General features: G+C 40.1%; 1 protein-coding gene across 2 annotated transcripts in view; it reads left to right on the top strand.

Annotated features, from left to right (window-relative positions):
* RNF144B (ring finger protein 144B) overlaps positions 1 to 12,946 on the top strand; it is a 191,432-nt gene that overhangs the window by 142,306 nt on the left and 36,180 nt on the right. For both annotated transcript variants that reach the window (XM_037842617.1, XM_037842616.1), the window contains exon 3: positions 3,595 to 3,699. In XM_037842617.1, coding sequence (XP_037698545.1) covers positions 3,595 to 3,699 — 105 coding nt within the window. The remainder of the gene's footprint in view (positions 1 to 3,594; positions 3,700 to 12,946) is intronic.

Here is a 12,946-nt window from a genome sequence, read left to right as displayed (position 1 = left end):
GATTATATCCTTTGGATAGATTATCTGGTGCATAATCCATCCAAAACTGCATTACAAAATTCAATACCTGAAATACCCTGTATTAAACTAAAAAAAACCAAAATGCTCCTATATTCTACCAAACTAATTAAGTAAAATGTTGACTGTTCAAAAATAAAATTTGTTTCTTTCTTGGATCATCTGGGTTTTTGAAATGTTCTATTAGAAACAGTTCCCTCAGAATTTGGTAGCTGTTATGAAAAGTGCATATTTAGATATCTTTTTAATGCTATTTTAAAATGGAATGTAATTGTCTTTATTTTAAAATGTTGTATGATGGTAGTTTTATTCCTCTTCTTTCTTTCTCTCTGTGTCTCTGTCTTTATTTATAAAGAAACTAGATACAAGTTTCTTCCAGAATTGTTAACCATTTACCTGTGTTTGGTGTGTATGATATGCATGGAGATTGTTGTGAATGTTTTCAGTTCTTTTGTGCTTTAGCCAGAGGTATTGAAGAACATAGTGAGTGTCTGAGATTAGAATTTTTAGTGGAAGTTAATGGAAGGTACATAATGAACCCAAGGTACTTGAAAATTCAGTAAGAGGTAATAACTAGGACTGGTTGTTTTACCTGTTTGCCTTTGAATAGAAACTTATGCCTATAACGATGGAGAATCAAGTATCTGTGCTATAGCATTACTTAGTGCACAATTAAGAATCTGTATCTTGAACCAGTGTTTCTTAAAACGAAAAACAAAGGGTATATACACTTAGACCCTGTAGTCAATGTATATCGCTCTACTTATTTCCCCAAATCATTTGTCACATAACATTACTTGGGGCCAGAAAAGTGCTTGTGGGAAGCTTCACAATTCACTGGGTCTATGAATTGAGGTTTTCCTGTACCTAAGAACATTACGTTAGCAAATGGAACATCCAAAAAAGCTCTTGGAGAGACTTACATTTCAACTTTACAGATTTACAATATAAGTCGAGATGAAAAACGTTTTTGCCTGTAAAGATTCACAAAGTCTCTTTAGCTCCTGTTAACTCTATAGACCCAAATAATTTGTTCCGAGGAGAAGCTTGAACAGAGGCATGTGGAATGTTCTGCTACAAATATCTTTCTGTCTAGGCAGCTTCCCATCATCGGTGGCTTAACTGGTCCCCTGCAGGAAGTGGAGAATAAAAGAGTAGTCTCAGAAGGCCGAGAGTTAACATTTCCCTACTAAGTTTTTGATTAAAAAAAAATAAAGTCTTAAGACCTGGTGAAGTGAGTTAAAATATGACCTAATGCTCTGCAGTTTGTGAATTAATAAAGTGCTTCTTTATATAAAATTTCAGATTTGTAGGTATGTGTGAGTTCAGAACCTTCATGAGGTAACCACAGCAGGTATTTTTTATCACCATTTTTAAAATTAAGGGAAGGGAGCCTGGAAAAGAGGTTAAGTAATTTTCCTATGGTCACCTGATGGAGTCGAGCTAGGTGTAGAACCCAGATATTAAGTTTCTAAGTTCATTACACTGTCTACTGCATTTCCCCCAAGCCTGGAGACCATTCCTTTTCAGTCTTTCTGCTTTCTCTGAGTGGCAGCTGGGGGTGTGGGTCGAGATGGTTATACTCAAATTGGTGCGGCAGAGGAAGGCCAACAAGTCCTCTGGAGCAGAGCAGGGTGGACTGACCTTCACATTGTTTATTCTTGTGTCCCTTGCCGTGACACCCCTTTTTGTGAGCCACTTGCACTATTCTTCTTATGTTTCATTTGCCAGATGCAATGCTTCTTTCCCCTATTTCCTTGCTGCTGTTGTCTTCAACTTGGCACCACTTGGCACCACTCCTGTACTGGAGGTCATGTTTGGCTTAGTAAGTCTGAGAGCAAGTGATTGTTCACCCTTGTCTTGAACAAGAAGTAAAAGTATAGGGTCTATATGAGGTCAATCTTAGGGGAAGAATGACTTAAGAGGACCCCGTTTCCAAATATCTTTACCTTCCAATTCATGCTAAATCATGAGCATTTTCCCATGTCTTTAAATATCATTTGAAAACATCTTTAATGTATTTGCCGTATTCCATTGTCTGAATTTTGCATGATTTATTTAAGTGTTCTTCTGTTTTTGGATATTTAACTTATTTTCAACTTTTTGCTGTGATGGACATCAGAGAAAAACTTAACTCCTTGGAGAAGGGAATTGCTAACTACTTGAAGAGATGCAAATCTGGTTTATATGGTTTGCCCTAGTCAATGATTTATCAGTACATTGCAACAGGCCTTCCAATCAGATAAATACATGATTATTTTTCTGAAGCAGTGCCGGAGTGATATTAGTCTTATTTTCAGCTTGGAAAAATGAATAAAGGTCATCAGTGAAAGGCACAGATCTCACACTTATATTGTCAGTACTCTGGTTATAGTATTTATTTACCAGTTTATGCTTTTATAAAAGGTTGGTACGATAGTAATACTTTTAATTTAGCAGTTTGATACATAAATTTATCAATTTGTAAAATCCGAACCCAATTATAAATAATCCTCACCTTATAAAAGGCATTGAGTCATTGAAGACCTTATGTATTTCTGGAGGGGTAAAGTCACATTTAGGCTTGACTCTTCTTCATCATGCATATAAAAAAGAGCTCACCAATGATGAGAAAATTAGTAGAAATTGAAGAGCCAACTTCTTTCTTAGATTTTTGTCTGCTGGAACTACTGCTTTCAGTTTTCCTGTGCAGGGAGAGGGTGAGCTGGGAGGAGAAGGGATTAGTTAGAGCCTCCACAAGGCTGTCACTTCCTCTCCCACTTTCTAAACCCGCCTCTCCACACCATGCTGATGATCCAGGTGCAGCAGGCAATGAGTAGACACCACCTGTCCTTGGTGTCCTCCCTTGTCTCCTCTCTGGGTTCCTTTTTTTCTATCCAATTTCTTCTTTCCCCTGGTGAGCAGTACCTGTTTCCTACTCAAACTGCCTCCTCATGGTATCCACCAGTGCCCATATTTTTTGGGAAGGTCTCATTCTCCCAAATTGTCTTTGTTGTCCCCAGTCAACAGGAAGTCACTGGATCTTCCCAATTTGACTTTAGCTTTTCCAGGTGCTTTTGCCTTTTAAGAGTGTCCTAGATAAGATAAGTCATTGCCTTCATCTTACTTTGATTCTGTTTGGCCAGCTCAGGGCGAGGAGGGTCCCAGAGCTCTGTTTTACTTCCAGGCAAGCTTTGAATGAGAGGACCACTGGGTAAAAATGGAATTGGGAAGTCACCGAAGTTTTTTTGTTTTGTTTTGCTTTTTAATAAAGGGCTTTTACCCTTCGTGCAGACGAGTGTTTCTTCTTTTCCCAGTCTATGGTGTAGGAAATGTGTTAGCATGCAGGAATTTGACTTGTTGCCTTGAATAAACTCAATACTCTCAGGATGAAATCATACATAATTAGTCGTCCGTCTCTGCATTCTTTCCAAAGTGATGGCTCTCAGCATTCACATTTTGTGATAACTTATGTTTCCTGAGTACATGAGCCCAGGACTGCCAATTAAGGAAGCGGAGGCTGTGGTGGTTCTGTTACGGAAACTTTGTACTACTGTAATGTGGTGGGTAATTGTCTTTTTTCTTCCTAACTTCTAGTGCCTGAAACAGTACATGCAGCTGGCAATCCGAGAAGGCTGTGGGTCTCCCATCACTTGCCCTGACATGGTGTGCCTAAACCATGGGACCCTGCAGGAAGCCGAGGTACGGAGAAACATCATCATATATCTTCCCCTCCTCCCTGTTGACATAGTTTGCCAACATCTTTGACTCTTGCATACCTGCCTACTAGAAGTCTAGAAACAAAATACAGAGGTTAACTTTTTTAAAGGAATATTTTACTGCTATCTACCTTTGGCACTTCTTTATGCAGATTGTTAAAGCTGCTATTTACCTTAGTTCTATTTATAAATGCTATCGGAATGTGGAAGAAGCTCTAGCATAGGTGATCATGCTAGAAATCAAATTTACCAAAGGTGAGGTTTGGAGGGCAAATGGTGAGGGGTCTTGTGATCTTTAGTACTTCTGTGTGGTTAATGGATAAAAGGAAATTAAAGGGAGGAACAATTAGGTAAGCTATCAAGAGCACTATTGATCTGTGCAACTTTGAAATAGTTTCAAAATTAGACTCCAGTTTTGATGTATAATCCTTCCAGGAAAAATGCTTCTTTTTTTGACTTGCTTCTCTGATGTTGATGGATCAACACGTGTTTATTAAAGAGTACACAATGTGCTGGGCCCTGTCCTCAGCTGGGATGGAGAGGTGAGTGAGACAGACCCAATACCTGTCCTCAAAGAGCTTCTGATCCAGCAGAGAGACATTGAACAGATGAGTCAGCAATTATAAAAGTGAAAAGTTTGAGATAGGACAGGCAGCAAGAGCGGTGTCTGAAATGAGATCTTATTTATTTCCTGTTTGCAGAATCTATTAAATATAAGTGAAATGAGTAGTTTGGTGATGTTTCAAAAGAAGCCTATGAAATTTACCACATTCCAGACCTGGGTTCTGCAATCCAGTAGCCACTAGCCAGTCAGCAGCTATTTAAATTGTAATTAATTAAAATGTAAAATTCAGTTCTCCTTTGCATTTAGCCACATTTTAAGTGCTCAGTAGCCATATGTGGTTGGACTACCAGGTTGGAGTTTCAGAATAGAATGTGTCCTCATTCACAGAGTATTCAATTGGAGAGTATTGGTTTAGACTTTTAAATAAAAGTAACCATTAGTCACTGACATTTTGGATATCAAATCTTAGGGTTAATGTGTTCAGACAAGCAGGTGAAGACAGGCCATGGCTTGTCTCACCATTCATTAGAACAGAGTTGAAATTTTTTTTATTTTCTTTGTATGGACATTTTCTCTTCATAGTCCCAGTTTTCCTTTCCTTTTTCCTTTTTATCTCTTTCCCACTATACTCATTTCCATATTCTCATTCACACTTTGTTGGTTCTGGTTCTGGTTACCCAGTTTTACTTTAGAAATAGTTTTACTTTTAGACTGCATTAAAACAAAGCCGTCATGGTTCTTTAAAAATTACAAAAGTGTATTTGAAAAAAACATAACAAAAACATATTCCACATGAAACTATGGTATTTCTTAAATTCTCCAAAGTCTGTTTACCATTAGGTGAGTAAGAAGACACTCTGGGCCATTAATGGACTGTTTCTGTCCTCATTGGTCTTGCTAAGAGCGTGATTAAAGATGGGCATTAATGTGCAGCAAATGTTCTCAACTAACTTGCCACATTGTTTTTTCCAGAATAAAAAATTGTGGTGGGTAGTTGTGATTGTCTTTCATTTTGAACCAAGAAATTAATAGATTATTTTTAAAATATTAATAGCTTTACCACTTTACAGGGACTTGTTGCAAATAATATACACACATGAACTGAGGCTCCAGTAGCTTCTTACTGGCTTGCTTTACATTAGGTTTTCCCCATCTGTAGTTGTGGTTATAATATGTAGCTCTTCATCAAGGCATTATTGAGTTATTACAATGGGGCATGTACACTGCACTTGATTGGGTTCTAGCCCTATGACTGCTACTTCCCTCCACTTTTTAAAAAACATTTAATTTCAGGTAATACATAAATATACTTGCTTATTAAAAATCATTCTGAATGTGGTTAAAGTTCCCTTTGTCTTGCCATGATTTATATTGTAATACATGGCTCTTCATCAGTTGTCTTATAAAGTGCATTTAAACATCACATTTCTTCATCTTCAGTGGAAACCAGACTTTAAGCTCTCTCCTAAAGCTTTCCCTGCACGTCTGGCACACACAATTGGCTGTGCTCCATGTGTTTGTCTCCTGCTGGCTTTGGGCAGCGCCTGCCTTCTTGATTCCTCCAAATTGTTCATCTGTGGCTCTGCCCCTTGACTTCTATTAACCAGGAAGAACCTTGCCAGTGAAGCGTTTAAAGCCCATTTTAAATACTGTTTGCTTATGTAGGAAACAATAGAGAATAGTAACTTCGCCTTCAGTGCCATGAAAGCTGGTAGGAGAGAGTGATTCTCTAGGCCGTGTGACGGGAGGTGAGCCCACTGGCAGCCAGGGCAGAGAAAAACTTTCCCTCATTGCATCATCTTGTGCTTTTCAGCTGTTGCTCTGTAGGGCTTTGCCAATGTACTTGATCCAGGAATCTTGTCCAACATGGGATTATGAAAGGCAGGACACAGATTGTTCTGATAGCATTACTTTAGACAAGACTCTTGCTTGCTTGAAGTTAGTTAACCCTGTTGAAAAGGCACTAATTTTAAGCAGTTCCCTTACAGTGGTATTGGAAATAGCCTACCACCCACTTAGAGGGGAGAGCTGGAACCATTGGTCTGGGACATGTAAAAATTGATTGGTGAATGCAGAACTCATCTGAACAGTACCTATCATTACAAAGCCAAGAAATTGAACATTCATCTCATGACCAGCTGGCAACAAAGGGCAGAGGAGACCTTCTCTCTCACCAATCATCCTTCCAGGTCCTGGTGCACTGAAATGACCAGCCAGGCTTTTCCTGCTAGTACCACAGCTTCTCTTGCCAAGAGTGGCAGTTCCAGGGGCAGGGGAATGCCAAGAAATTTGAAGCTACCTTTGCAAAATAAGCACCGTTTTTACTTAGATTGCATGTTTATGTAAGGCAACTTAGGGAAAGGCTGCTGAAGTCGTGGAGATCTAAATGGTTCCCCAGACCACCCTTTAGCACTGCTTCCTCTTGCCTTCTCTTCCTTAAAGCCCCTCCTTCGCGTTACCACAGCCTGAAGCTGGGGCAGAAGAAAGATGAGGATGAACAAGTCTGTGGCAATATTCTTATTGCTGTGGCAATAGCTGTGGTGTAAGGATCTGGAAGGGCAGGGATTGAGCATGTCTGTAATAACCTTTGGCTGGAGAACAGTCAAATTTTGGGCTGACAGAGGATAATGTAATCTGCTAAGCCAGAGTTAATAGAAGTTTCTGAGGCTACCAGCTCAATTTGTATTTAAAACTTGTTTAAAACTTTATTTTAAACTGCCTACAAGTGGAGAATAATGTTTCTATGGTGCTTCTTTTTAACTAAAGGCAAATTTAAGAAGGCTAAGCAGCAGTGGGTTGACTGGCACATGAATAGATCCAGGGAGATAAGGCAAGATGATAGGAGATGATCTTGGCTCCATGACCTAATGAGGTCCCTGCAGAACACGTGAAGATAGAAGAGTAGCAGTGGCTCTCTGCTGTGGACTGTGAGCAAGAACATCAGTGACCTTGGCATTGCAGTTCTCCCCCATGTTTCACTTCCTCAGTGGACTCTGTCTTCTGGCTCTGAGGCAGGATGGCCCTCTTGTTTTTTTCCAGCCAGGATTTGATATCTGGTATTTAGGTAATGAGATTTTAGCTTGGGTTATTTCCCTCAGGTGAATGCACTAAGTTTTTTTTTTCCCCTCTTAAGAAGAGCAGTTCTTTTACTCTGGGTTGAGATAGAAAACATTTTTATTTTCTACAGTATTGCAGAGGCACATATCTATAAGGCTAGTACTCTGTCTCCTGCCATTATTTTTACCTGAAAAATCGTCAAATTGTTGACATGCTGCCGTGATCCAGGGGTCAGTGCCATCTCTAGGTGCACTCATTTGTTGTATTCTATGTTCAGCCTGTTTATTTAATTTTTAAAAGCAACTTTAGCAGAAATAGGAGGCAAATGCCAAACTTGGTAAAGCCTGGATGCTTTTGCCCGTGGGCCCTGGCTTATCGGCCTCTAATGGGCATTCCTTACATGAAGCAGATCCATAGCTTTCTGGGATTAGTTTCCAGTTTCTTCGCAACATGCATTGTATTTATCAACAGTTCTTAAGGTAACACACACCACTTTCAGCATAAATGCTTCTGTGGAAAGCAGGCGCCACTGTCCCCTTTTTCCTTTGTTTTTGATAGGGTTTAATGTCAATGGCTTTAGATTTAAGTAGGTGTTTGGTGTGTTTGCTCAAATATTATGGTCATACATTAACAATGATAAGAGTGGGCCTCAGTTTTCCATTCTTAGTTGTGGATGTTAGAAAATCCTGTTGGCTGTAATGTATACCAGTTACAGCACCCACATATGGGTATACTCTGCCTTCTCTGTTATGCTCTGCAGCAGGCGGGGTGGGACAGTAGAAAAGGAACCTGGGTATTTGATAAGCATCCCCAGGCTCAATTTTACCAGTAAAAAAAAAAGCAGCAATTGCAAGCAGTTAGTAGTTCTCTGTTGTTGTTCTAATGTGATTGCTCTTGTTCTGTTAAAATGAAACTGAGGTAAGATCCAGGAGGCGGGGCAAGATGGCAGACTGGTGAGCTGTATGTTTTAGTTACTCCTCCAGGAAAGTAGGTAAAAAGCCAGGAACTGCGTGGACTGGACACCACAGAGCAATCTGTCTTTGGGCATACTTCATACAACACTCATGAAAACGTGGAACTCCTGAGATCAGCGAAATCTGTAAGTTTTTGCGGCCAGGGGACCCGCGCCCCTCCCTGCCAGGCTCAGTCCCGGGGGAGGAGGGGCTGTCAGCTCCAGGAAGGAGAAGGGAGAATTGCAGTGGCTGCTCTCATCGGAAACTCATTCTACTGATTCAAACTCCAACATTAGATAGACTGAGGCCAGACACCAGAGACTCTGAGAGCAGCCAGCCCAGCAGAGAGGAGGAGACGGGCATAGAAGGAAAACAACACGAGAAGCTCCAAAGTAAAAGCAGAGGATTTTTGGAGTTCTGGTGAACACAGAAAGGGGAAGGGCGGAGATCAGGCCTTGAGGCGCATATGCAAATCCCGAAGCAAGGCTGATCTCTCTGCCCAGGGCACCTTTCCTTAATGGCCCTGGTTGCTTTGTCTATTAGCATTTCATGACCCATTAGATCTCTGAGGAGGGCCGTTTTTGTTTTTTTGTTTTTTTTTAAATCCTTTTTGCTTTTTCTAAAACAATTACTCTAAGAAGCTCAATACAGAAAGCTTCAAAGAATTGAAATTTGGGCACGTCAAGTCAAGAGCAGAAATAAGAGAGCTCTGAGACAAAAGGCAATAATCCAGTGGCTGAGAAATTCACTAAACAACACAACTTCCCAAGAAAAGGGGGGTGTCCGCTCACAGCCACCATCCTGGTGGACAGGAAACACTCCTGCCCATCGCCAGCCCCATAGCCCAGAGCTGCCCCAGACAACCCAGTGTGACGGAAGTGCTTCAAATAACAGGCACACACCACAAAACTGGGCGTGGACATTAGCCTTCCCTGCAACCTCAGCTGAATGTCCCAGAGCTGGGAAGGGGGAGCAGTTGTGAATTAACAGAGCCCCATTCAGCCATCATTTGAGCAGACTGGGAGCCTCCCAACACAGCCCAGCAGCCCAGAACTGCCCTGGGGGGACGGCACTCACCTGTGACATAGCACAGTCATCCCTCAACAGAGGACCCGGGGTGCACAGCCTGGAAGAGGGGCCCACTTGCAAGTCTCAGGAGCCATACGCCAATACCAAAGACTTGTGGGTCAGTGGCAGAGACAAACTGTGGCAGGACTGAACTGAAGGATTAGACTATTGCAGTAGCTTTAAAACTCTAGGATCATCAGGGAGATTTGATTGTTAGGGCCACCCCCCCTCCCCGACTGCCCAGAAACACGCCCCCACATACAGGGCAGGCAACACCCAACTACACACGCAAGCTTGGGACACCAATTGGGCCCCCACAAGACTCACTCCCCCACTCACCAAAAAGGCTAAGCAGGGGAGATCTGGCTTGTGGAGAACAGGTGGCTCATGGACGCCACCTGCTGGTTAGTTGGAGAAAGTGTACTCCACGAAGCTGCAGATCTGATAAATTAGAGATAAGGACTTCAACTGGTCTACAAACCCTAAAAGAACCCTATCAAGGACAGCAAATGCCACGAGGCCAAAAACAACAGAAAATTATAAAGCATATCAAAAAACCAGACGATATGGATAACCCAAGCCCAAGCACCCAAATCAAAAGACCAGAAAGAGACACACCTAGAGCAGGCTACTCAAAGAACTAAAGATGAACAATGAGACCCTAGTACGGGATAATGAAGGAAATCAAGAAGCCCTAGAAGAGCAGAAGAAGACATTGCAAAGACTAAATAAAAAATGGATGATCTTATGGAAATTAAAGAAACTGTTGACCAAATTAAAAGATTCTGGACACTCATAGTACAAGACTAGAGGAAGTTGACAACGAATCAGTTGACCTGGAAGAGATGACAGAATGGAAAATGAAAGCATAAAAGAAAGAATGGGGAAAAAACATTGAAAAACTCGAAATGGCCTCAGGGATATGATAGATAATAGAAGCGTCCGAAATATAAGACTCAATTGGTGTCCCAAGAAGGGGAAGAAAAGGGTTAAAGGTCTAGGAAGAGTATTCAAAGAAATTGTTGGGGAAAACTTCCCAAATCTTCTAAACAAACATAAATACACAAATCATAAATGGCTCAGCGAACTCCAAATAGAATAAATCCAAAAAAAACCCACTCCGAGACATATACTGATCACACTGTCAAACATAGAAGAGAAGGAGCAAGTTCTGAAAGCAGCAAGAGAAAAGCAATTCACCACATACAAAGGAAACAGCATAAGACTAAGTAGTGACTATCAGCAGCCACCATGGAGGCGAGAAGGCAATGGCACGATATATTTAAAATTCTGAGAGAGAGGAATTTCCAGCCAAGAATACTTTATCCAGCAAAGCTCTCCTTCAAAATTTGAGGGGAGAGCTTAAATTTTTCACAGACAAAGAAATGCTGAGAGGAATTTGCTAACAAGAGACCTGCCCTACTGGAGATACTAAAGGGAGCCCTACAGACAGAGAAACAAAGACAGGACAGAGAGACTTGGAGAAAGGTTCAGTACTAAAGAGATTCGGTATGGGTACAATAAAGGATATTAATAGAGAGAGGGAAAAATATGGCAAACATAATCCAAAGGATAAGATGGCCGATTCAAGAAATGCCTTCACGGTTTTAACGTTGAATGTAAATGGAATTAAACTCCCCAATTAAAAGATATAGATTCGCAGAATGGATCAAAAAAATGAACCATCAATATGTTGCATACAAGAGACTCATCTTAGACACAGGGACACAAAGAAATTGAAAGTGAAAGGATGGAAAAAAAATATTTCATGCAAGCTACAGCCAAAAGAAAGCAGGTGTAGCAATATTAATCTCAGATAAAATAGACTTCAAATGCAGGGATGTTTTGAGAGACAAAGAAGGCCACTACATACTAATAAAGGGGCAATTCAGCAAGAAGAAATAACAATCGTAAATGTCTATGCACCCCAATCAAGGTGCCAACAAAATACATGAGAGAAACATTGGCAAAACTAAAGGAAGCAATTGATGTTTCCACAATAATTGTGGGAGACTTCAACACATCACTCTCTCCTATAGATAGATCAACCAGACAGAAGACCAATAAGGGAAATTGAAAACCTAAACAATCTGATAAATGAATTAGATTTACAGACATCTACAGGACATTACATCCAAATCACCAGGATACACATACTTTTCTAGTGCTCACGGAACTTTCTCCAGAATAGATCATATGCTGGGACATAAAACAAGCCTCAATAAATTTAAAAAGATTGAAATTATTCAAAGCACATTCTCTGACCACAATGGAATACAATTAGAAGTCAATACCATCAGAGACTTAGAAAATTCACAAATACCTGGAGGTTAAACAACACACTCCTAAACAATCAGTGGGTTAAAGAAGAAATAGCAAGAGAAATTGCTAAATATATAGAGACGAATGAAATGAGAACACAACATACCAAAACCTATGGGATGCAGCAAAAGCAGTGCTAAGGGGGAAATTTATAGCACTAAACGCATATATTAAAAGGAAGAAAGAGAGCCAAAATCAAAGAACTAATGGATCAACTGAAGAAGCTAGAAAATGAACAGCAAACCATCCTAAACCAAGTAGAAGAAAAGAAATAACAAGGATTAAAGCAGAAATAAATGACATAGAGAACAAAAAAACAATAGAAAGGATAAATATCACCAAAAGTTGTTCTTTGAGAAGATCAACAAGATATGACAAGCCCCTAGCTAGACTGACAAAATCAAAAAGAGAGAAGACCCATATAAACAAATAATGAATGAAAAAGGTGACATAACTGCAGATCCTGAAGAAATTAAAAAAATTATAAGAGGATATTATGAACAACTGTATGGCAACAAACTGGATAATGTAGAAGAAATGGACAATTTCCTGGAAACATATGAACAACCTAGACTGACCAGAGAAGAATAGAAGACCTCAACCAAACTCATCACAAGCAAAGAGATCCAATCAGTCATCAAAAATCTTCCCACAAATAAATGCCCAGGGCCAGATGGCTTCACAGGGGAATTCTACCAAACTTTCCAGAAAGAAATGACACCAATCTTACTCAAACTCTTTCAAAACATTGAAAAAAATGGAACACTACCTAACTCATTTTATGAAGCTAACATCAATCTAATACCAAAACCAGGCAAAGATGCTACAAAAAAGGAAAACTACCGGCCAATTTCCCTAATGAATATAGATGCAAAAATCCTCAACAAAATACTTGCAAATCGAATCCAAAGACACATTAAAAAAATCATACACCATGACCAAGTGGGGTTCATTCCAGGCATGCAAGGCTGGTTCAACATAAGAAAAACAATCAATGTATTACAACACATTAAAAACTCGAAAGGGAAAAATCAATTGATCATCTCAATAGATGCTGAAAAAAGCATTTGACAAAATCCAACATCCCTTTTTGATAAAAACACTTCAAAAGGTAGGAATTGAAGGAAACTTCCTCAACATGATAAAGAGCATATATGAAAAACCCACAGCCAGCATAGTACTCAATGGTGAGAGACTGAAAGCCTTCCCTCTAAGATCAGGAACAAGACAAGGATGCCCGCTGTCACCACTGTTATTCAACATTG

Source organism: Choloepus didactylus, chromosome 7, assembly GCF_015220235.1.
Source record: "Choloepus didactylus isolate mChoDid1 chromosome 7, mChoDid1.pri, whole genome shotgun sequence".
In the NCBI taxonomy this organism is placed as follows: Eukaryota; Metazoa; Chordata; class Mammalia; order Pilosa; family Megalonychidae; genus Choloepus; species Choloepus didactylus.
Note: the sequence above shows the minus strand (reverse complement) of the source record. Positions and strands in the feature narration are given on the sequence as shown.